We start from the raw sequence: 22,512 nt of genomic DNA, 5'->3' as shown, positions 1-22,512 counted from the left end.
TCACTGACTTAAGAAGAAAACCTGGCAGAGCCAATATTCAAAATGAGCAGAACAGGTCAGTGATAAGACAAGGAAAACCAGGCAGCTTTAAAATTAAGCAAAATATATTTGGAGCTCTCCACAACACCTGTCCCTTCATCAAGGCAAGGGCATCACAGCTGTGCTGTGAAAACTCAGCTGCTTCTTTTAACTTTTTTCTTTCTTCTGACAAACCTGTCTGACCTCAGACCAGTGAGTTTGGGTAGTGAGACAGGCTGCAACACTGGGAAAGCTGCACTCACACTGCACCTCTCTGTGAATGAGCAGGGCCAGACCACAGCTGCTTTCAGGTCCAGAGGTGATGGTCTGGTGTCTATGAAAGGAAGACTGGTCCCATGGTACCACAGTGAGTCAAGCTCAGTCTGTAATTGGTGAAGCAGAAGAGAGGAAGTTGTTTTCCAGGTGGACTGTCCAATTCCCTAAGTAGTTCTGAAAAAAATCCACTGGACACAAGCTTGGTAGACTGTTTTTGCTGAGCTCATGTAGCCATAAAGAGAAAAATAAAAAAAGTCTGTCCAAATACTGAACTAGAAGGCTTTCCTTTTCTTCTTTTTCCCACCTGCCACCTTATTCCTGACACCGATAGCTTCTTCTGTGTCATCATCATCATCATCCCGAGATCGCTTCTTTTCTCCCTGCTCCCGCAGCTCCTGCAATGCAATCAAAAGATTGACCAAGAGTTCTGGCACCTGAGGAAATTCAGACTACAACAGTGAGTAGAGGGACAAAAAGTCAGCACCCACCATTCGAGCAAACCTCTGGGCCTCAGCCACACGCTCTGTCAGCATCATAACTTCTTCCTCTTGCATGGGGAATGCTGGCAGCTTCTTGCCAATCAGGTGTTCAATGCGCTGGAACAGCTCTACATCATACCTGAGAAAAGACAAGACACCAGTTTGAATTGGCTGTTTTGAGAGTGCTTCAGCTGTCACCACCCACAGACATCACCCCTGATCTCCAGCCCACAGATATTGTTAGCTTGTGCTGATGGTCTCACAAGCAACTCTTAATAGCATCCGAATGATGCCATCGTTTGGGATGGCTTCACTGTATTCAGCTCACCTCTGTTCAGAAGTGTTTTGCAAAGACTTTTTTTAGACAAATACTTCAGTATGTATCAAAACGCCACACTTACTTAACCTGCATTATATATTACAAAAATGTATGTATATTATACAACCAAGTTATATACAGTTCTGCTCATTACATGCCTGCTTCTAGAATTTATCTAGACCTTTCTCCCTTCCCACCCCAGGCTTCAAATTCTCTCCCCTTTAACTAAATAAATCCACTGGCACCTCAAAATTAGAAGTAGTATTTTCTTCTCAGCCAGGATGAGGTCAGATGTTTTCTGCTCTGAAACACATCTGGGAAGAATACGTCTGCCACATTTTAACACTTACTGTGTGACAAAGGTGATAGATTTGCCAGATCTCCCAGCTCGAGCTGTTCTCCCAACACGATGAATGTAATCCTGAAAATAATATTCTTGGTAAGCAAGAAGATATGTGCACCAAACAAAACAGAAGTTATGGGAAAGCAGTCCATATAATTTTTCTTTAGGAAAGAACAAGAAAATGGGGAAAAAATACAGCCAGGATTAAATACTCAGGACTGTGTGCAGCATTAGGATTTGAGAAGATGCCAGCTTGTGGAAACATACCTTTGGTTTCAACATTTGAATTCTTCTCCTTCAAAGGAGAAGACCACTTCCAATTATTAAGACTGCAGGACAAAAGTTGCAATATGTGACTTTGCTAATGAACAATCAATTCCTTGGAAAGCTAATATTTTAAGTGAGTCAATGCCTGCATTTTCAGTCTTGGGATCTAGTGCTCTATATAAGTGTCTTCCAGAAAAACTGTCTGGCAAGAAGATTTAAATTTGTCAAGCACAGTGAAAGGGAGGATGAATGTGAACAATTTGGAAGCATCTGATCTATTGAGTGCCTTCTGTTTACACTGTTCTAGGCTATTTTCCAGGGTTTATACTGCATTATGGAAAATAAAATACTCCCTTCTCCATGCTAGATCTGTGGAGAAAGGAAGCATCATGAGAAAGGATGTGTTCTGTGACATGGTTAGATGAGAGGGACACAAAAACTGTAACAATGTCATTCAAGCTGCTGCCCCCAACTTGGTTTTTTTTTCACTTTTGTCCTTTTACAATGTCAAAAGCAGTGTCTTCAAAAGAACCACCATACTTTCTTCTGCTTGCGATGTGTAGTATCTTCAATCATTATAAAGAAAAATAGCAATTCCTGAAATGCATGTTGGTATGCTTTCCGAAACTAGGCCGGCAAACAAAGTCACACTCCTAAAATAACACTACATTTTCTGTAAGGTAGAGTAACTCATTTTTTTTTCAGTTTGCTGTACTTTTGTGATATGAATGCAAAATATACTAAAGACATCTTTCTTGATCAAATCCTCATTGAACGTAATGGGAGATTTTTTTTTTTTTAAACACAGTTTGAAATGTTAAGGCAGACCTGGACCACAGGAACAGAGATTACTACCTGAAACTAATAATACGTTAAAACTATTTTCAAAGTCTAGAAGCCCTTTAACGTAATACAGCAACACACACATTCTGAGTGTTGGGGGAGGCAGCGGGTCTGCCAGCAGCCTGACTGAAGAAGAATTTGGCCTTGACAAGATTCCAGTGTACCCTTGAAGAGGGAGACGTTTGCTGAAGTATAAAGATAAAAGGAACTGTGAGCAAGGGAGTAGGATGGAGGAGCCGCAATTCTGCACGTACTAAAGAGCAGAGAAGAAGAGTAAAAGCCAACCAATAGCAATGTTGAAAAACAACTGTGTAACCAACTAAATGAGCACACAGCTTTGTAAAGCATATATAGAAGAAGAGCGTAGATAATAAAGTGGGGGACATTTTGTCTGCATCAATTGCTTGTCGTATCTGTCTCTACCACGACATCTGAGGAGAAATACAAAGACACAGAATGTCCCTCACTTCCCCTCTTCACTTATGGTATCAGTTCTACTATCCAGATGAGGCCATCCAACAAAACTGAGATACCAACTCAACTGCAGAGGCTGAACTACATCTTTTAATCTACAGAAGTGTGAACTAGACTTCCAGTCAGCAGAACAGAGAAGAGGTGTCTTTGTTCCTTTGTCTAGCTTCATTATGTCTCCTGGTGACCAGAAGTTCTCAGCCAGCACACAGACTAGCTTACCTTAGAGTGTGTAGGAATATCAAAGTTTATCACCACATCTACATGTGGGATGTCCAGACCTCTGCTTGCAACATCAGTAGCCAGCAGAATAGAACGTGCCTTTGCCTTGAACTTGTTTAGAGAGCCCAAGCGTTTATTCTGGAAGAGAGGAGGTCAAAAAGGGAATGAGTGAAAAATGCTTATTCTGGTTAATATGGTCTTGTTGAAATACTGGTACAGAAGAACTGGGGCAAATTACTCAAAAATCTCACTTCTCTAATTTCTTTTTGAACTACTACAGAATCAGTGGCAGCATTCACATTAGTTACATTTCTAGGGATCAGTCCAGTCCACTAGCTTCTGTAAGGTAGTTGTGACTCAGTATGGTGTAGCCCACTTCCCAAGTGTCTCCTGTCTACTACATTCTGTAGGGTATGCCCATACCTGACTCATCTGCCCATGGAGAGGAATGGCAGTGAACCCCAGGTTGCGGAGCAGTAGAGCAGTCCTCTGAGTATTGTTACATGTACTACAGAATATCATGAAAGAGTTTCCAGCTAGTTCATTCAAGATATAAACCAGGTAGCTGTCCTGTAAAGAAACAGACAGAGCAGAAAAAAAGTAAGCATAAGCCAGAGAAGATGACAAGATATTGGGCAGATGTGGGAACAGCAAGACAAGACACAATCAGAAGAGGGAAGAAACAGAAGTGACATTACCTTGAATTTTGAGGGGATGAAAATGTAGTACTGCTGTAGTTTTTCAACTGTCTGATATTTTGAAGAAACAGCACATTTAACAGGATTCTTCAGAGCAGCACGCTGGAGTTTTTGAACCTGGGAAGATCAATGTAAGTTAGTACCAGATGGACAGAGATCTTGTCAGAAACCTGTATCGTACAGTCTAGTCAACAGTATAGCCTGATGGAAACAGAACTAAAGCAGAATACTCTGCTCTCACCTTCTTGGTCATGGTAGCAGAAAACAGGAATGTCTTCCTGTCTCGAGGAATCACTTTTAAGATCTTATCCACCTGTAAAAATAGAAAGGAAATGGAAATGCTGAATACAACAGCAATCAAGACATAAGCCTCCTCCAAATGTAACCATCATCCAAATGAAGAGCAACGTATGTGCGCAACTTAGACTTACAGTAGGAACAAATTTCCCCTCTTCTAAAGGGAAGGTGTGAGCTGATAGCTTGTTGATAATTAGGCATTGTGAACTCCAGAAGTCCAATAAGCAGTGCAAATATCAGACAATATTCCTGCAGGAACATGCATGTGACAGTGTTCTACACTAACTGTGTCAATGTCAGGCATGCCAGAGAAACCAGCAGATTTCAGAGACAAAATGCCTTCTACTGTCTTGCTAGTGCTCTGCAGAACTTTGTTAAGTTCTATTCTGTCCTGATTTAGCCAGGATAGGGTTAAGTTTCCCCAGCAGTGGGGGGGAAGCTCTAGCCGTGTTATTCATATATCATGCTGACGTCACATCCTAGCGCGAACGCGGGAAGAATCGGATCGTGTGGGTGGCGCAGCCGGTTCTCTCACTGATGTATCGGTATATACTTTGCTCTGTTCATTGTTATCACTGTTATTCTTATTGTTGCTGTTTGTTGTGTTGCTGTTGCTCTGTTGTATTAAACCTGTCCTTATCTCAGTCTCGGGGTTTTGTATTTCACTCCCTTTGTGGGGGAGGGGCAGCGGCTGCGTGGTCTCAGACCCCGGCAGGGGCTAAACCGTCACATATTCCCACTGTAGACTTTTGTGCAGTTATTAGATCTTAGTTACAATTTGCTCTTAATTTCTACAGAACAGCTCAGTGTTTACTATGTGACTGTATGAAGCGATTTTAAGGGGACTCCTCTGGTGTTCCAAACTCTTCTTTTAGCAGATTCTTACCTCTGTCTCAAAATCCATGTTAAGAATCCGGTCAGCCTCATCCATCACTAGGAACTTCAGAGCTCGTAGGTTGAAGCCTTTTGTGTTCTCCAAATGATCAACTAGACGGCCAGGGGTTGCTACCAACAAAATCAAGAGAGCAAATTTAGAACGAAAGCAAAGGAAAAGATACAAAGAGGCAAGAGAGTCATATGTTACAGAAATGGGATTCTTTGCCCAAGAGAAGTAAAGCCAGATTTCTTTGTGGGAAGGACTCTTTGATAGGATATCTTCAGAGTGTTTTGAAATAAGACTAATGGAGTCAGACTTGCTGAAGAATGGCCTCCGTTCCCCCTTTGCCCCTAAAAAAAAATAAAACGCAAAACAAAACAGACTGTAGATGAGCTGTACTGAAAAGGATGAGACCAGCATTTTGAATACTTGAGGAGAATGAAAAAAAAAGCCAAAGACAGTCTAGCAGGAATGCTTTGGAATGAGCTTCTAGCAGCAAGGCTGTTACTGGTGTATACTTTAGAAACATTAACAAGCCAGTACTCAGATCTCAGGATGAAAACAAATGAAGGATGTACTCTCACTTCTCCTTCAAATACACAAAAGCTTTTGGTACTCTTTCTTTGGACAACTGCAGTTTGATAATATTCATACCCTGTACTCCCAGCACATTAACTTACCAATTATAATATGTGGTTTCTTGGCTAAGGCCAGAGATTGAGACATCGTGTCAATTCCGCCCACAATAACAGCTGCAGGACAAATAGAATATAGTGAATCTCTCAGCCATCCCCTGGCACCATAGTGTTTCCTCCTATTCCCTGACAGCCACAAGTCTGTACAAATGAAAGGCTACTTATCTTTACAATAATTCATTTTATTTTAGCACACCTGACCTTCCCAGGCCCACTAAGCCATATAATTATATCCTTACTGGCCCCAGGTATTTTATTTTCACAGTTGAAGAGCTACAGGCAGAATATATTCCTTTCAGCTAAACTCAGCTGCAAAAATCTAGGAATTCTAAAAATACCCACAAAGGTTTTATGTTTGTAGAGAATATCTAAAGAGCCAACACAACAGTCTGAAGGAAAGATTAAATTACATGACACTGTAGAGAAGAGCTCTATGCAATTTCACAGGACACAAACTCACTATTGAGAAGATTCTCTTCTATTTCCATCTTTAACTGTTTGAACATAAAATGCAGAAAAGCTGCATACTACTCCATGAGGAGAAACCATACAGTCTTTCTTTCCCAAACCTGACACCAGATCTCTGTCTTCCATATCACGAACTTTTCTGACCTTTTGTTCAACCCTCCATAAAAATACTCTACTTTTTCCCTTTGCAATCTAGAATTGACAAACTTCAGTCTTCAGAAAAACCGCTCCAACATCACAAAGCTACTTACTACTGTGGACACCAATGGAGGATCCAAGAGCTTCAAACTGCTCTGAGATTTGGAAGGCCAGCTCCCTTGTTGGTGTGAGGACAAGAGCAAATAATCGCTGAGGTGTTTCCAGCAGTGCTTGAAGAATTGGCAAAGCAAAGGCTCCTGTTTTTCCAGAGCCAGTTTCTGCCAGTCCAATGATATCTCTGCCTACATGGAGCACAAAAGACGACAAAAAAATCTTACAAATCTAGACCAGAAAAAGAAGTCTTTAAAGCACAGTGCAAGAAAGCACAAGAATTCCCTAAGTGTAGAAAAAGACATACAATGGGTAATAAAGAACAAAGGGTCAAACCAAAGAATTTCAGGACATCTCTGCAGCACTTTCAGAGAGTGTGACTTCATTTGTACAATAATTACAGTCTCGATCTTTTCCATTCTCTAGTTAAATGTCTGCCAATACACAGGTTTTCATACAAATTTCAGGTTCAAAAAAAGCTTTATTATTTCTCAAATCTGTCAGTTTACAGCATATTGCTTCTATCTGGGTAAACAGTCTAGACCAACTGTTGCCTGTTCACTGGCTTACAAGGAATTAGACTCGTGTTCGAGACCTACGTCATACCAACTACAAGACAACAGCACTACCAAACCTCACTTTCCACAAGCCAAAATCAATTCTGTGCCATTGACTAAGAGAGTAATCTAAACCAGTTTGCAGCAGGAAGGATTAGAACAGCAAGTCCTCTACCCAAAACCAGTACAGGCAACAGGGTAGAATTCATCAGTAGAAATCATTCTGACCTCCTAAACTCCTACATCTGAGAAGAACATACTGCTAACAGCCTTAAAGTGGAGACAAGTTCTGAGGAATGCAATCTTATTTTTGCTTTTTTCAAGAGAATCTTGTACGTGTAGTAAAAGAGTCTGACAACAGTTAAGTACTAGGACAGAGTAGACACTGAAAGTTTACTCCCACTCTGTCACTACGCTGTTCTGTTCCTGCTTCAGAGTGTTTAGTTTTTTTTTAAAAAAAAACCCAAAACACAAACTAAATATTCTAGAGGCAGAAATGTTTGCCGAATTCAGTAATCTATTTTCCTGTAATTCCAGAATGTTTACAGAAAGTCACTGTGGTTTGGCTATTACTCACTCCAGAAATCTAATTTCAAAGAATTGCCTGCTCACAGCAAAGCAGATTATATAAATTATGTAATCAGTTAAGGCACCTATAATTTCAGACACACACTTCTATGAGAAGTTTCCTGGGTATCCCTGACTATTTCATAAAGAAAGTGGTCAATGTAGACTAGCAGCTCAAGTGATTAACAATAATTTTATTTAACATGGAGTGTAAGAACTACACAACAGTAGTGAACACTCAAGAACCCATTTTACCCATTTGAAAGTTTGCAATTGCAGGCAGTGTTATAGGGCAAATTAGTATTCCAAACTCAACCTCGGAAGGACACCAGAATGAACAAAGAGACTACTTCTGGACAGATACCTTCAATGATGAAGTGAGAATGCTTACATCCCTGCCACTTACTTTTCACTCAGCAAAATTCATTCACACAGAGCTCCCAGGGCATCCCTAGATTCTGGATCAGAGAAGCACACTGCTCACCTTGGAGAGCCACTGGAATAGCCTCAACTTGGATCTTTGTTGGCATCTTCCATCCTAACTGGTCACAAGCTTCACACAGGACATCTGTCACTCCCTGAACATTAGTGAAAAGAGAAAAGGAAAACAGACATCACCAAGGAGACCTAAATTAAATCACATAGTTAAGTTAAATACATACAGCTACAGAGTCAAGCTCGTCTCTAGCAGAGACAAACCTCATCAGGCCCTCAATGCAACTACCCAAAAGGGCAGGCTACGCACAGTGATCCCCAAGTCCTTCAGATTTCCTCAGAACTGTTAGAGGTGACTGCCATCAGTAAGAAACTCGTCATTTTTTCCCTAGTTTACACAAGGAACTTTCCACACACACCCAGCTGTCTCTCTTTTGCTCTGAGGGTATCCCATGAGCATGGAAAAAGGAAAACGCCTGGGCAAGGTAACACAACTGAAAATACAGGCAGCGGCTGACGAGCGCTGACCGGAGCAGCAATGTCAACCTCACCGGAGTAGAGGCCTGAATAAACCAGAGCTCCTGCCCGGGCACAGCACCACGCCACGCCCGCGAGTCGACGCGGCGACGGCGGCACACGCGTCTGCCACCGCGCACCGGGGACTCCGCCGGGTCTGAGGCCGCCTCCAGCCTGCGAAGGGCCGCAGCCCGGCGCCGTGCCAAGCGCGGCGGGGCGGTGTGGGGCACGGCCTGGCACACGGCGCTGTGCGAGGAGCTCCCGCCCGCCCGGACTGATACGTGGGACGGGGACAGAGAGCAGCAGGGGCAGGAGGGCGCTCCTCAGAACAGGGGAGGGAATAGCGAGGGAAGAAACGGCTCCAGCCCAGCCTCACCAGATCCTTGAAGCTCCGTGACTCTTCTACCGCCGCCTCCGGCTCCGCCGCCTGCCCTTCCTCATCTCCTGCCGCCATTTTAGTCAGTCCCCATCCGGGAAGCGCAGAGCACTCTGGGGGTTGTAGTCCCGCCCCGGCGGCATTAGGGGATTTGTAGTTCGTAGGAAAGAGCCAATGGGAGCGGGCGGGGTGGGGTTCGAGCGGCTACGCGCGGCGGCCGTTACCCGTCGGGGCGGTCGCTTTTGCTGCTGCTGGCGGTGGCTGGAGCCGGGCCGGTGCTCCGGGAGGGTGGGCGGTGCTGCCGCGCCGTCACAGCGCTGCGACGGTGGTAGCGCTGCTATGAGGTACAGGCGGTCTCATTTTCTTGAGGTCAGAAGGTGTCTTCTGCCTCCGGAGTTCTTCAGAGCGCGGCTCTCTGGGAAGTGGGTGTAATGCTCGGGGCACCAAGCGCAGTCATTTTCTCTCCCGATGTAAACGAGCCGACGTCGGCTGAGTTGCCATGTCTGTGGAAACATCCTGACTCTGCACAAGGCTCTTAGCACATTTGAGGAGGCCTTTCATCTAAATGTGTTCAAGGCTTGTTTTCTTTAAACTTAATTGGGATTACGCTTCTGCAAGGGGGGGGTGATTTTTGTGACAAGTGCTGTGCTTTGCTAAGTTAGAAACTGTGGGTGGATTTTCACTGAACTCCAGAGAGGTCTCCAGGGAAGGGGAAGGTACGGAGCTGTAGCCACTTGTATTGGGATAAGAGCACACTGAATTGTGTGAAAACTGCGTGAAAACCTGCGTGCTTGGCACTAACTGCAAATAGCTAAGCCTCTGGCCTGCAGCTCAGCATTAGCATTGCTTAGGCAGTGTGCGTGATGGTGTTCTCTATTCATAAATTCTACAATTGTGAAAGAACAAGACAAAATGAGCTAGCCTGCCACAAAAATACAGGAAATGTATATAAACTTGCAGATATAATACATGTAAAGAGCAAATTAACTTATTCAGAAGTGCTAGTATGAAACATTTTGAGGGGAAAAAAAGAAAAGTCAAGAACTGTCACTGTTCCACCTTGTTTTCTTGTTTATGGTAATTGCCAGTGTGCAACTTTGAAGTGCCAGAAATACATAAAATAAACTGAACTGTGGCAACTCACAGCATGTTATGTAATACATTAATAATGTAATAATGTAATGTGTATGTGTATATATATGTATATGTAATAATGTAATTAATAATGTAATAGGGGATGGGAATAGATGCAAACACTCCCCCAGCTCTCTTGATAGTTGCAGTTGAGACTCAGGCAGGGGCCCTGCAAGTGCACTGGGAGAGGTGAAAATGGTGATGGGTTTAGTGCCCTTTGACGGAGAGCAGCATCAGAATGTCATGTTGTGATGGTAGTTCCTGAGCTCATTGGTTTCCATCTGGTCTGGGTGTGGTGCCTCTGATCTGTAGTCCCAATGCTGATTGCAGAGGAGCAACCTTGCAGCTAGGTGAACCTCCTTTGTTTTAGGGAAAAGGATGCTAATGTATCCAAGAGCTCTGGCTTTGAAAGGACAGCAGAGCCAACTGCAAAGTGGAATGCATGACTGCATTTCTGAGCAGACCTCCCTCTCTCTTGCTGGTTGGGAAGCCTGGCTGGATGTGCTCGCAGTGGAAACGCTGACGTACCTGAGCATCTGTCACTGGATTCCAAGCAAGCAATTTCCTCTGCTCCCAGAACAATGAGGAAAGTGAGAGGAAATCCGAACAAACTCTCTGCGTGACAGGGAAAGGAGAGGAAACCTGAAACAATTCACTGGGCAGCAGTGGAAATGAAACTCCTGCATCCCACTGTGCTCAGGAGCAATGATTTTAAAATAATAAATTAAAAAAACCCAACAACACCAAAAAAACTCAGAAAGAAAAACCCAGTGTAGATTCTAGTTATGATCATATGTTTCAAAAATTACAGCAGTCTGAGCCATGAGTTTGCCATATATCATTAGTGCTAAAGGTTAAGCCTGGCCAGCACTTAGACATGAACTCTTATAAGGGTCACTGAGATGCCTCAGGAAATGGAGCTGGGGATGTGACGGGAAGTCACTGCTTGTGATTTTTTGTTGAACTCATTGTCCATATAATATGGTAGGAGCTGTTTCTGGTGAAATTCCAGTTTGGGTAATTCCCTTTTGTCAGTAGATGTATTTGAATAAAAGCTCCCTCCTGTCCTGAACTGCTGTTGGGAGCACTCGTGTGATAAAACAAATACCACTTCTAAATGGTGATTCCCTTTTTGTGCTTTTCAGCACACTGCAGATTATACTGGATTTAGAAATTTTCACTCCAGGGCTTTTAGACATTGCTTTTGACCAAATACGTCCCTAGCCCTACTCAGGGCTAGGCTCAGTCTTCCTTAGAGCAGATGGGCTGGGAGCATCCGCAGCAGATGAATTTTAGTGCAGGTATAATGCCAACTGTTTCATAAGGGATGCATAATAAGACAAGATGGACTGTGTGTATAGTAGGTCACAGTTAATGGTAAATGGTCCTGTCTACCCTCTGGGAGACTATTGGATATCCTGACTCCCTGACTTTACTTGGGGTCCTTTGTCATAGACACCTTTTTATGCTTTCTAAACATAGTATGGGACTTTGTGTTAAAATTATGTTTACATTGAATCATTCCTCCCTGCAGCAGTTTTGATAAAAGGGGGGTAAAAATGGCATCAGAAGGCCAGGCTTCATAACTGCCAGCCCAGGCTAAACATCAAATCACACACATACCCTTCTCCCCCTGCTGCCTAGCTACCAAAGGAAGGGTTCCACGAGCATATCTACTACTTTGAAGGGTAAAAGCAAAAAACCCGCTTATCAAAGACAGTTTCCCCAAATGTTGCTTGTGACTCTAAGGGAGTCACAATATTGGAACTAAGCCAATACTAATACTGGCATAGGTGAACCCCTGTCTTAGCCCAGGTCACTTGCTTCTGGTGCTTTCTTGGTACAAGTTCTGGTGCTCATCTGACCCAGCAGTGAGCTGTTTCAGGGAGGAAGAGGAGTAAGAAATGAATCTTACCCCCAAATCTGGTAGAGTTCTGCCAGCACAGCTCCGAAAGCTGGCTCCCCAGGGTATCACGAGATCCAGTGCTGACTGCATGGGTGGAGAGAGGACGACATGCTCAGAGCTGGGTGAGGAGGATCTGATCACCTTCTGCCCTGTCTGCTAGCTGCTAGATCAAGAGTAGTTGAGTTGTGAGGGCTTAGACTTAGATTCACAGGACAATCTGGCTTAGAAAGTATCCAAGAGCACTGGATGGGTTTTGGAGCAAATGAAGTCACACAGGTCCTCTGCCTTGTGTAGGATTAGAGATCTTCCAGCCTGCAAGGCCCACTCTTCGCGTGAGCCTCCCTTTGCATTCCTAGCAAACCAACCCAGGGAGGGGACTGTGCTGAGACCTGGCCAGGAGAGTGTGGTACTTTGGGCTCAATTACACTTGCACAGCAGTGCTGTGCAACAACTCAGATCCTGACTTTGAGTGAAGGGTTAGCCTAGGGGAAAACAGAAGCAGAATTTTTTGCCTGTGTGGCTGAGATGGGAACCAAATTATCTGATTTGTCCCCAGCTGCTGAAACAGCAGCTATGATTGGAGTGCAGGACTGTGTTGAGCAGAGAAAACCAGCCCTTGTGAAGATCTGAGCTCTCAAATTCAGATCCTTCTGCCAACTAGATTGGTCTGTTCAGAGCTGGTTTTGTTCCTATGCTCTTCCCTGTGTGTGGATGTGTGGACAAAGCTGCATTGCCAGAAAACTGGGCAGGAGGTAGAAATATATGTTACATAATTTTCTTTGTGAGGATAAAACCAGCCATCTCAGAAGCCTGGTGAAGTTGTAACTGATCTGGTGGAGTTAGCTGGTGATATGCTGGAGCACTAGAAAAAAATTTGCATTGTATCTGCCTTTGCATAGTGTGCAGTTCACACTCCCAAAACACACTTAAATGCTCACACATACACACCTCAGTGTTTGCATGTCAGAGACCAACATCCACAGTGTACATGGACTAATGTGCACACCAGGATATGCACTCACACAGGCATAAACACATACACTCATACACAAATGCCAGCTGTGTGGCATGGAGTTGATGACCTCATTTTCCATTCTCACCTTCTGAACATGTCCAGCTGTTCATATCGATTCCCTGGCTCCAGTGCCTGGAGCATGAAATGGACCAGGGTGAGCCAGGGGGCAGAAATGTGATCACATGCACGTGTCCAGAGAGACACTGACACAAAAGTGCTTCATATTTATTTAATCAAACTAGCAGTGTACTTGTTCATTTCTGGCAAACAGGCTTGAGCATTACAAGCATCTGAGTCACACTCTGAGGGACCAAAGCTTTTGTTCTCTTTATGTGTAAAAACAAATGTTGATGTCATGAGAGGAAGAGACAAAAGGGAACGAGAATTCAAATTTTGTGAGATGGAGTGTTGCCCTTCCTAGAGTTTGCTCAGTGTTACAGAATTAGAGAGTGAGTTTTTCTAATCACTTCATACATCTGCAGGGAAGTTTCCCTTATCCACTGGTGCATACTTGTGGACGTGGAATTATCCCTGCATTAACTTGTCTAGTCGTCTCAAGCTAGTTTCTGGGGTCTCTTCCTTGTACCTCTTCCACATACTGACATGATCCCCATCATCACCATACTTGAGCACTTTTCAGTATTTGTCCCAGAAACATACTTGTGAGGTAAGGAAGTGCTACTATCCCCATTTTTAGACAGAGAACTGAGACACTGAGGCGTCAAAAATCACAAAGGACATATTTAGCAGAACAGTCACTTGAAACAGGGTCCCCGTCCTTCCTCCTGCTTCGTAAATGCTCTGCCACTGAATCATCCTCCTCCTTTGCACCCCTCTTGAGTATTAGTACCAATATATATTTTGCTAACATGAAGCCTTCCCTGGGAAGCATTGCTAGGAGTATGTCCAGCTCTCCATGAGTGCTGCCTCCTCCCTCACAGACAAACCACTGTGGGTCTCACAGGCTGCTTGACTGCATGGAGAGTGGCATCTCCACCTCTCCGATGTGCTCCCATCACAGCTGGGCTCCAGCTCAGTCCAGTAACACCAACCTATGCTTCCCTCCTTGCTTTCTTCCACCAGTGCCCTGAGGCAGGCTCTTGTCCCAGGGTCACTGACCTGTCCTTCTCCCTGTTTTGGTTCTTAAGATCTGTCCCTGATTGACTGTGTTTCACCTATTTTATAACTACCAGCATTCAGGCCATGCTTTCCTTTTCCTACAGGGACTTGCCCTCCCTCATAGCCAAAGAACAGGTAACTTGCTCTCACATGCCACAGACTTGCTTTGCCTCCAAGAACAGCTGCTTTCCTTTGGAGCAGAGGCCTCTTTATAGAAGAGAAAAAGTATACATCTTTAAATACAATATCAAAACCTTAAAATAATCCTATGTAAATAAATAGAACACAAAGATCACAGTTCTCAGCCTGGAGAGTTTTCTTTAAAAGGGATAACAATTTCTGGCCCTGCTATTTCACCCTGGGATGATGGGCCATCCATACAGTCTGTCGTATCTGGAGCTCTTTCCTTCAAAAGCCTTTCCAGATGTACCTTGGTAATAGGACTGTACTCTGCTGGAAATTGGCAGCTGCTGGCTTTTTGAGGGTACCCTAGCCCTTTTAGCATTCATAGATTCATAACTTATTTACAAACCAGGTTCAGTCAGCACCAGGACTGCCCGGGTTTCACCAGGCTCCTGACCTGCTTCTTTTTGCTGCCTTGGGGAAGCAGGGCCGGGGAGATGGCTGGGGAAACATGGGTCTGAGGAACAGCCACCTACCCCTGCCTTCAGGCTCTGAAATCTGCTGCTGTGTGCACAATAGTCCACGTGTCCATCATAACCTCCAACCTGAATCAGGTGCTACTGTCAGTTGGTGGGGGGTGTGTGTGTGTGTAAGTTTTAGCTTCCTATCAGGAAGGAGTTTGTGTTCAGATATAGATAAGGCACATGACAGATGTGCACACCTGTGTGGATTAGCACCACCAATATTATGATAGGAACAGGTAGTAGTGCTAACGGTGACAATTAATAATGTAATGTCTCCAAGCCCAGTTTTAATTATTGGGCAAACATTGTTTCAGCTGGATGGTCTCAGAATCTCAGCAGTGGTTTTAGCATCCAAGTTGAGTCTCCTTGTGCATGGGGAAAGCTCTGTCCTGGACTCAAGAAGTTCACAGACTTCATCCATTGCCCTGGTGCAGGTCTCAAGGTTGGCAGCCAGCTTCTGGATTTTGGCCTTCAGCACGGCCTGGCTCACTTTTGTGACCTCCTTTGTGTATTCTGGCACGAGGAAGCTGTGGGAGCCGCAGAAGACCATGAAGCAGACGGAGTTGTACAGTGAGATGGAGGCCCTCTTCTCTGACTGGCGCAGTGTGGGGTCCCCTGGGCCCTGCCCACGGCGGAGGAACTCCAGGCAGCCGAGTATTTCCCTCATCTGTTTCCGACAAGTCACTGCGATTTCCTGCACCTTCCTCACCTCCTGGGAATTGCAGAGCACTAAAGAGAGATCGGAGGTGATGCTGACGGCCCCCCCGGCTGTGGCCAGGCCCAGACCCACAGCTGACGCCAGGAGAGAGGCTCCCAGCGTCACTGGGCTCAGGGACAGCCCCACAATGGCTGTGACTGCTCCTGCAGCAGTCAGGGTGCTTCCGCTGACATTGGCAATCAGGGACCTTTTGCGGAGCTTGTTGAGTTTACGAGCCACCTTGTGAAGGTGAGCAATTTGGCCACGCAGCCTCTGTCTCTGATCCAGCAGCGCTATGTGGAAGTGGTGTGTGGGGTCTAGTGTTTGGGGAAAAGCAGCACCGTTCCTCTCCATGGCCTCTGTCCAGAAACAGAAAAGGCTGGGTTGGGATTTATGTTAAAAAAACCCATGAGACATGCTCAGCCTGGACCACCATTTCAGGGATGGCATCCAGCCAATTGTTTTTTTTTCTTCATCCAGCTACATGAAAGGTTTGCTGTCTGCACACACGTACACACTCACGTACACACACACACACATGCACATACACACAGGTACATTTAATTACCATATTCCCCTGTAACTTTAAGACAGATGAACTTTTAAATGTTTTTTCTTGTTCCTTGAGAAGACTAAAATATCTTAAGGGCTGGAGTCAGATGTGCTGTTGTTATTACCTCTGTGAAGACACAAAACATCTCTTCCAACCCTGGGGACAGAAATTCCCTTGAGATTAAGTGACTCAGCACCCAGAGCATTAATGCTGCCAGAACTAATATGTTGTCCCCATGATGGGATTCAGAGGATCTGCAATATTCAAGGGCATCTTTCAGAAGAAAAGTCAGGTTCTGAGGAGGTGAAATCCACCCATCCCGGGTTGCTATTTAGGGGTCATTTCCCATTAAAGGAGGACAGAGGGAAGCAGCTGAGGGGTGTCAAGGTCTGACTTTTCCCTCTAGGAGGTGAGAAGCTCATTGATGCCTCACATGGGTATTATGAACATCCTTTCTTTAAGCCTAAGCAACTCAAGGTCCTGCAGCATTTTTTTCCTATTGTAACCTGGCGTCAGGATCTGGACAGAGATGGGAACCATTGTTCTGTGGTACTGGTCCAACCTATGGTAGTAGATCCCCAGTGACAGTGGCAAGAAGGCCTATGGACCTTGTTTATAAGAAGGGTGCATCAGAAAAGTGAGCTCACTTTCAGTGCACACTCCCTTGGGGATGGGGGAACAGGAGAAATGCAGGGGCTTGTGAATAGAAAAGGCTTGAAAACTGCTGGCTATGGCAACCTCCCCTGGAAGAGTGTTTTCCCTTCGAGAGGGTAAATCTTCAGAGTTTTGATGCTAGGCTATCTCTGTTCGCTGTCTCTGTTGTTTGTTACAAGGGTAGAAATCAATGTTCCAATAAACATTTGCAAGTTGCTCTAGGGCTGCAAAGTGCTTTACAAAGAAAGCCTTAACCCTGTTTACATATAGGGCAACTGAGGCAAAGGAGGCAACAGGAGTGATGTAGCATTGCCAGTTGTCTGGTTGGAGCAGAGCTTTTGTGCTCCACAACACTGCACTGTGCACAAGACTGTGCTGCGTCTGCACCTAGCAAAGTCTAGCCATGGAGCTAAGAAGCTGCAGTCCATAATGCCCTCGTAGACAAAAGAAGTCTCTGTAGCAGAAAGACCCTCTCCCAGAGCCAACTAAGCAAAACTATTCATTGCTGAAGCCACCTTTTCACTGCTAAGTCTTCTCTACAGTGTGAACTGGAGGTGCCTGGTCCCTCACACAGGCACACTATATAGTTAGGATCCTTGGGGCTTTCATTCTGCAGAATCCCTGTGGTTCAGAAGGAGGAAACCTTCTACCATAAAGAGTCTTTCCATCCTGAAGTGTGTAAGTGAATAATTCTCACTGCAATTTTTTCCCTCTACTTGTCCTAACCCATCTCACACAGAAACCTTTAGGACCTCCCCCTATGCCCTTCAGAATGATGACTCCAGTCTCTCTTGGTATCATGGGGCCATTTGAGCCACTTAGTACATTGTGCTTTTCTTAGCTGGAGGCAGCATCCTCTTATTTTTTACACTATAGTCAGAGATGAAGCTGAAAGCCCAAGGACTAACACTAAGCTAAATGGATGCCGGCATTAAAATGAACAATGAGCATATCATCAATAACTTAACAGTAGATCAATATGATGATCATTAATATATCGATTCCTGTAGCCTCTTAACAATTTGTTCTGCAGATTTTCTTGCTGAGAACAGTCTCAGGTAATAACAGTGGCCATCTCACTGCGGTTAGTAGAACAGTCATTCAATATACAGCATAAGCCGTACAGTGATGCATGTCTTTTGAACACACTGATTTATGTCAGCAGAAAGGAAAACAAAACCAACTCCTGCTCTTAGAGAAAAATCTCCCCAATAATAAATGCATACATTAGTCCAAAACCTTCAAACACTTTCCTAATACAGTACTGAGAGACTACAAAAAATACTGGTTCAAACTTACCTTTAGTTTCCAGCTGACCTCCCCAAAGACAAATTTTGATCTGTTTCTGGAGGAGACCAATTTATAGCTCCTGTGGACCAATTGCTGTGATGGGAATGCTTTGCCTCATACTGGGAGTTTGCCATTTCCTGCTCTCCCTTGTGCAGAAGGATGTGACACACTGGAAAGTGACCTGCGGGACAGCGAGCACACATCATGTTCAGGAAACGATCCCTGCAAATGAACATTGTGTGTTTGCTTTTCCTGAAGTGTAGGGGGAAAAAAAATTTTAAAAATCTCAGCCTATTCCTGGTGCTGAGCTAGTTCAGCCATTCCCCCCAGGGAACAGTTGCCTTTCCTTTCCCTGAAATAGTAACTGACTTTACTCTGTGCTGGAGCCGCCCATTGCTTGATGACTGAAGTTTCCCCCAACCACAGGTTTAGAGCCAGTGGATCATCAGTCAGCCAACTACTTCATTCAAGTCCAGTGTACTTTTAAAATCTCAGCTCTTTGGGACAATCGTGTGTGTGTGACTGGCTGGAGCACAGCAGTGCTGTGTGAGAGCTCCGGCAGTGCTCCACTCCATAAAAGGGAAGCAGCTCCACAGCAAGATGATTACTCTGAATTCCCATTCCTTCTCCTTCTGAGTAGATAAAACCATGCAGCATCTCCAAAAGGAGTGATATCCCTGTATTTTTGCTGTTTCTTAACTATGGGCACCGTGATGGTTGAGAAACAACCATATTGTTTTCCTAAGGTGCCTGCCCAGAAATCAATGAACAGAAAGAAAGGGTCATTGAGATCCTCTCTTTTGCTGCCTGCTGTTGCCTGGCAGTTGTGTCCACATACAGATGTGGCCAGAGGGAGGAAGTTATGAATGTACTGGGGAGGAACAGCCTAAGTGATACTCCTGGCGCTGCCTTTTACACCGAGCTGGGGTCAGCTTTAATCAAAGACAGATACTTTGGATGGGTTCAGGAAAAAAGGATTTTTTGAAGGCACTAAGTGGTGCAGCCCACCTTAGACCAACACGGCATGTGTCCTTATTGACACAGGGCCTGTGGTGCCAGGGACATCTGTTTTGAACAGTTGTGCTTGAAGACGGGGCATCTACTTTCTTGCTTGGTGGCTTCTTACTCTTCAGGGCTGTTTGTTGACAGGGAACCTCTGATTGTGCCCTAGTGTTCCCCTGGCCCAGCTAATCTGAAAGCTACCTAGCTGTCACTGAGTGGCGAGGCTTTACTCTTGAATGATGAGATGCATAGCCACACAATTCTGGAGCTGACTTTAGGAAGGGATAAGGACTGAGAGGCAGCAGGCAGGGAGAGGAGAAGGCTGGGATTATTAATTTTAACAGAAGCTTAGTTTTAGATCATCTTAAAATGACTGTGAAACAGTATGTCAAGTGTTTTGTTGGGGGTGAACCTGCGTGAGATGGGGCATGAACAAATAAATAACATTGAAGAGCTACTTCAACCTGTCACAGACCTGAAAAGAGAAAATATTGTTTTGAAGATGCTTAAATAAGCAATCATGGTCTGTTACACTTTGTACACATTGCACGTTAACAGGAAGGTGAGTTTGACACTGAAGGAAACTGTGCTTTAGCCCTTCCCTTTGTTTTAGCAAACATATGCTTGAATTGGAGCCCATCTGCCTTGGCGAAGGTTTGCAGTTGATAGACACAAGAGTTCTTTTGCACATTCCCAAATAGAATAGGCTTTTATAGTGTAACTGCATCTACATTAGGACTTGTGCCAGCAGAGATGTCCTTGTTCAGACAGTGAGTTTTGTTAAAAATGAAAAAATGAAGAAAAGAAAAAAAAAAAAGCGATCTAGAATGAGCCTGAGAAGAAGACACAGTTTTGGTTGCTCTTCTTCCTTTCCCAGTGCTCTTCTTTCAATGTACTCAGCTGCAAAATGTTGGCAGAAACCCCTGCGATGCTCAGTGTGTGGGCGAGGACATGATTAGAGTGCAGAAGAGACAATTCATTTTTTTATAGTATTCCCTCACAGAGTCTTCTGCACACTGAAAGACCTGCACTTCACACAAGACAAGATATTGGTCTCAGCCTAGGATGGTTTCTCACAGGGGTCATCCCTGGGCTCCTTCACTGTCTAAAGAGAATGTTTCCCCATAATCCACTCCAATAATGAGATGCATACTGAGGAAGTAAGGACTTCCCATAGGGAGCTACGGATGTCAACTTGATTTTAAAAGAGGAATGTGTATTAGAATAAGAAACATTATTTCCTAGGGAGTTGCCCTACAGCAGTATGCTGTGATCTGTTTTCGTCCCTGCTGACACTCTCACAAGCATCCCTTTGGATGTGCTGGTCTTCTCTCCCACCGATAATTACAGAAACTCCCTCCAGCAAAGGTGAGCAGTTAGGAATGGGAGCCGGATGGAAGAAGAGCATCTTCTCTGACCACCTCCCAGGGACTGAAAGGTTTTCAATGCCATTAGTGCATCTGCACAGATGTGAGCACATCTGCTGAGTCATCAGGTAGGTTCCAGGGGCCTGCCTGGAGTGAATCTTAGCTACCAGGGATGTCAAGGCTTGTGGGGTAGGTGTGGCCTTCACTGGGTAGTGCTGCAAGCTAGCAAAGGCCTCCCCATCCTGCCTGCTGTTGGTTTTCACCCAATCCCTCTGCCACTGCAGTCTCTTCATTCTCGGCCTGCGAAGTACTTGGGCTTTAGGGTAGAAGGGGCACAGCAGGTGTTTCACAACTGCCCTGGCCAAAAATGGTCCCTCTGCTCCACCCTTTCCCATCTAGCCACATCCTCTTGAAATGGGCAGAAGCCAGACCCATGCAAAATCTGCCCTGAAGGCATTTTGTTGGAGCAGATGACCAGCAAGGGGAAGGAAGGATGTTTTATTGCCTCAGCTCTCTTCCTTCCAGTGGATTTTGGCAGAAAGGACTGGTCTTTCTGCTCTTGTTCTCTCCAGCAGAAGGGATATATAGCAGAAGTGTTTATTCTGAAGCTGTTTGGAGCAATATAACATTTGAATGTAAATGTGTAACATTTGAAGCTGGACTTTCAAAGATATACTTCCTTTATTAACTTTTTTTTTTATCAAATAATTGAATAAATTTGTGTAAATTTACATTCTGGTATCATCTTTTTAACAGGGGATTTCTGTCATGCTTGATACTTTCAACCTTAACTGCTGGATCCTGAGGCTAAAAGTTGTTGGTTTTTTGTTTTTGTTTTTTTTTTTTTTTTCCTGTGGTCAGTTGAATTGATGACAAACTTTAACTCTTCACAGCAAGACATTTGTTCAAATTCAGTGGGAACTTGAATAGGTCAAAACTAAAACAAATAAAGCAAATTAGATCAAAAAGGGCTGCATCAGCTTTTAGTAACCTTATCAGTAGATCAAAATTAATTTTTTGAAAGCATTCCAGACTAAGACAGGCTGCTCTGGGCTCTGGGCTCTGGTCACTGGTGAGTGTGGGACTTCAGCTGGGCTTGGAGAAAGTTATGAAGAGCAGGGCAGGGTGGGGGGAATGGGAGAGCCTGTGGGATGGAAACACCTCTTGCTAGTTCCAGTTAAGTAGGATGTTAGCTGAGTGCATTGACTGTGCCTGGTCCTGCCTTGTGAGCAGGCATTCATGTGACAAAAATACCATACTAAATTGCCTTGTCAAAACACTGCCAGCACTGTCTGCAGAGATCAAGTATTGATTTGGACATAGAGAATGAATTTCTGCAACGGACTTTAACAAACTGGTTTATACTGCCATTTGCCACCGTTAATTATATGTTTCAATGCAGGCTGTATGGCATAAGGCTCGCTCTCTGATATACAAAAACACAACTCCCCACTTAGCCATGTGTCTCCAGCCTTGCTCGTGGCACAGCTGATGTGACTGAGTGCGGCTGTATGCAGGTTCTGCTGAGACCAGTGCTGCTGGAGGACTTTTCTCTCTTCAGTGTCTCAGCAGTGGCAGCAGCAGCAGCACCACAATAAACAAGTCTGGCTTCCTGTACCGAGCACTGTAGAGACTAGAGAATCGTTCCCATGTCTCCAGAACTGCAAAGAAACCTAATAGCTTGGTGAAAAATAGAAATTAGGTAGCCTGTTTTTTTTGTGGCTTTTTTCCTGTGGACTTCTTGATGGCCAAGCTCATGTTGCAACACGTCTCTTGAAGGAGACATGTTTTTAGTGGGTCTGGGAGGTGCTCCCAAGGACCACAGTTTGAACGGGAAGGAAAAGCAGCTCATCTTGGAAGCATGGTCCCAACATGTCTTTACCAATTAAACTAATGGGCTGGAAAGACTCAGGTATAAATCCCCCAAACCAGTCTTGGAAGCCTTGGGATAACAGATTACTGAGTAGATGTAGCATTTATTAGCCAGGAAATGAGAGTGTCTGTGTTTCCATCAGGCAGCACAGGAAGAGTTTTTACCTGGCTCCCCTATTTGCCCCCTACCAGTAGCAGATTGCTGTCTGGGTTAATGATCTCTAACAGACATACTCTCGCTATCTCTTGCTCCTCAACTCTTGCTCTCAGTTGCTCTGATATG

At 44.6% G+C, this 22,512-nt stretch overlaps 2 protein-coding genes across 2 annotated transcripts; both read right to left on the bottom strand.

Moving 5' to 3' along the window:
* Positions 1–86: 86 nt before the first annotated feature.
* On the bottom strand, positions 87–9,131 carry DDX47 (DEAD-box helicase 47). The gene is given in 13 exon segments (XM_074870947.1): positions 87–689; positions 783–912; positions 1,443–1,513; positions 3,239–3,376; positions 3,662–3,808; positions 3,937–4,053; positions 4,178–4,249; positions 5,120–5,238; positions 5,791–5,862; positions 6,525–6,713; positions 8,131–8,224; positions 8,974–9,059; positions 9,062–9,131. Coding segments are annotated over 13 exon segments (1,413 nt in total). The 5' UTR covers positions 9,117–9,131; the 3' UTR covers positions 87–566.
* A 4,112-nt stretch (positions 9,132–13,243) lies between these two features.
* Positions 13,244–18,082, bottom strand: APOLD1 (apolipoprotein L domain containing 1). Its single transcript, XM_074870946.1, has 2 exons — positions 17,998–18,082; positions 13,244–15,850 (listed from the first exon to the last, which is right to left on the bottom strand). The coding sequence occupies exon 2, from the start codon at positions 15,843–15,845 to the stop codon at positions 15,105–15,107; it is 741 nt and encodes a 246-aa protein (XP_074727047.1). The 5' UTR covers positions 15,846–15,850; positions 17,998–18,082; the 3' UTR covers positions 13,244–15,104.
* Positions 18,083–22,512: the final 4,430 nt, after the last annotated feature.

This window comes from Strix uralensis, chromosome 5 (assembly GCF_047716275.1).
Source record: "Strix uralensis isolate ZFMK-TIS-50842 chromosome 5, bStrUra1, whole genome shotgun sequence".
NCBI lineage: Eukaryota > Metazoa > Chordata > Aves > Strigiformes > Strigidae > Strix > Strix uralensis.
Note: the sequence above shows the minus strand (reverse complement) of the source record. Positions and strands in the feature narration are given on the sequence as shown.

Bases quoted from the DNA above. Each gene is read 5' to 3' on its own strand.
- APOLD1 (XM_074870946.1), bottom strand. From the start codon at position 15,845: ATGGAGAGGAACGGTGCTGCTTTTCCCCAAACACTAGACCCCACACAC.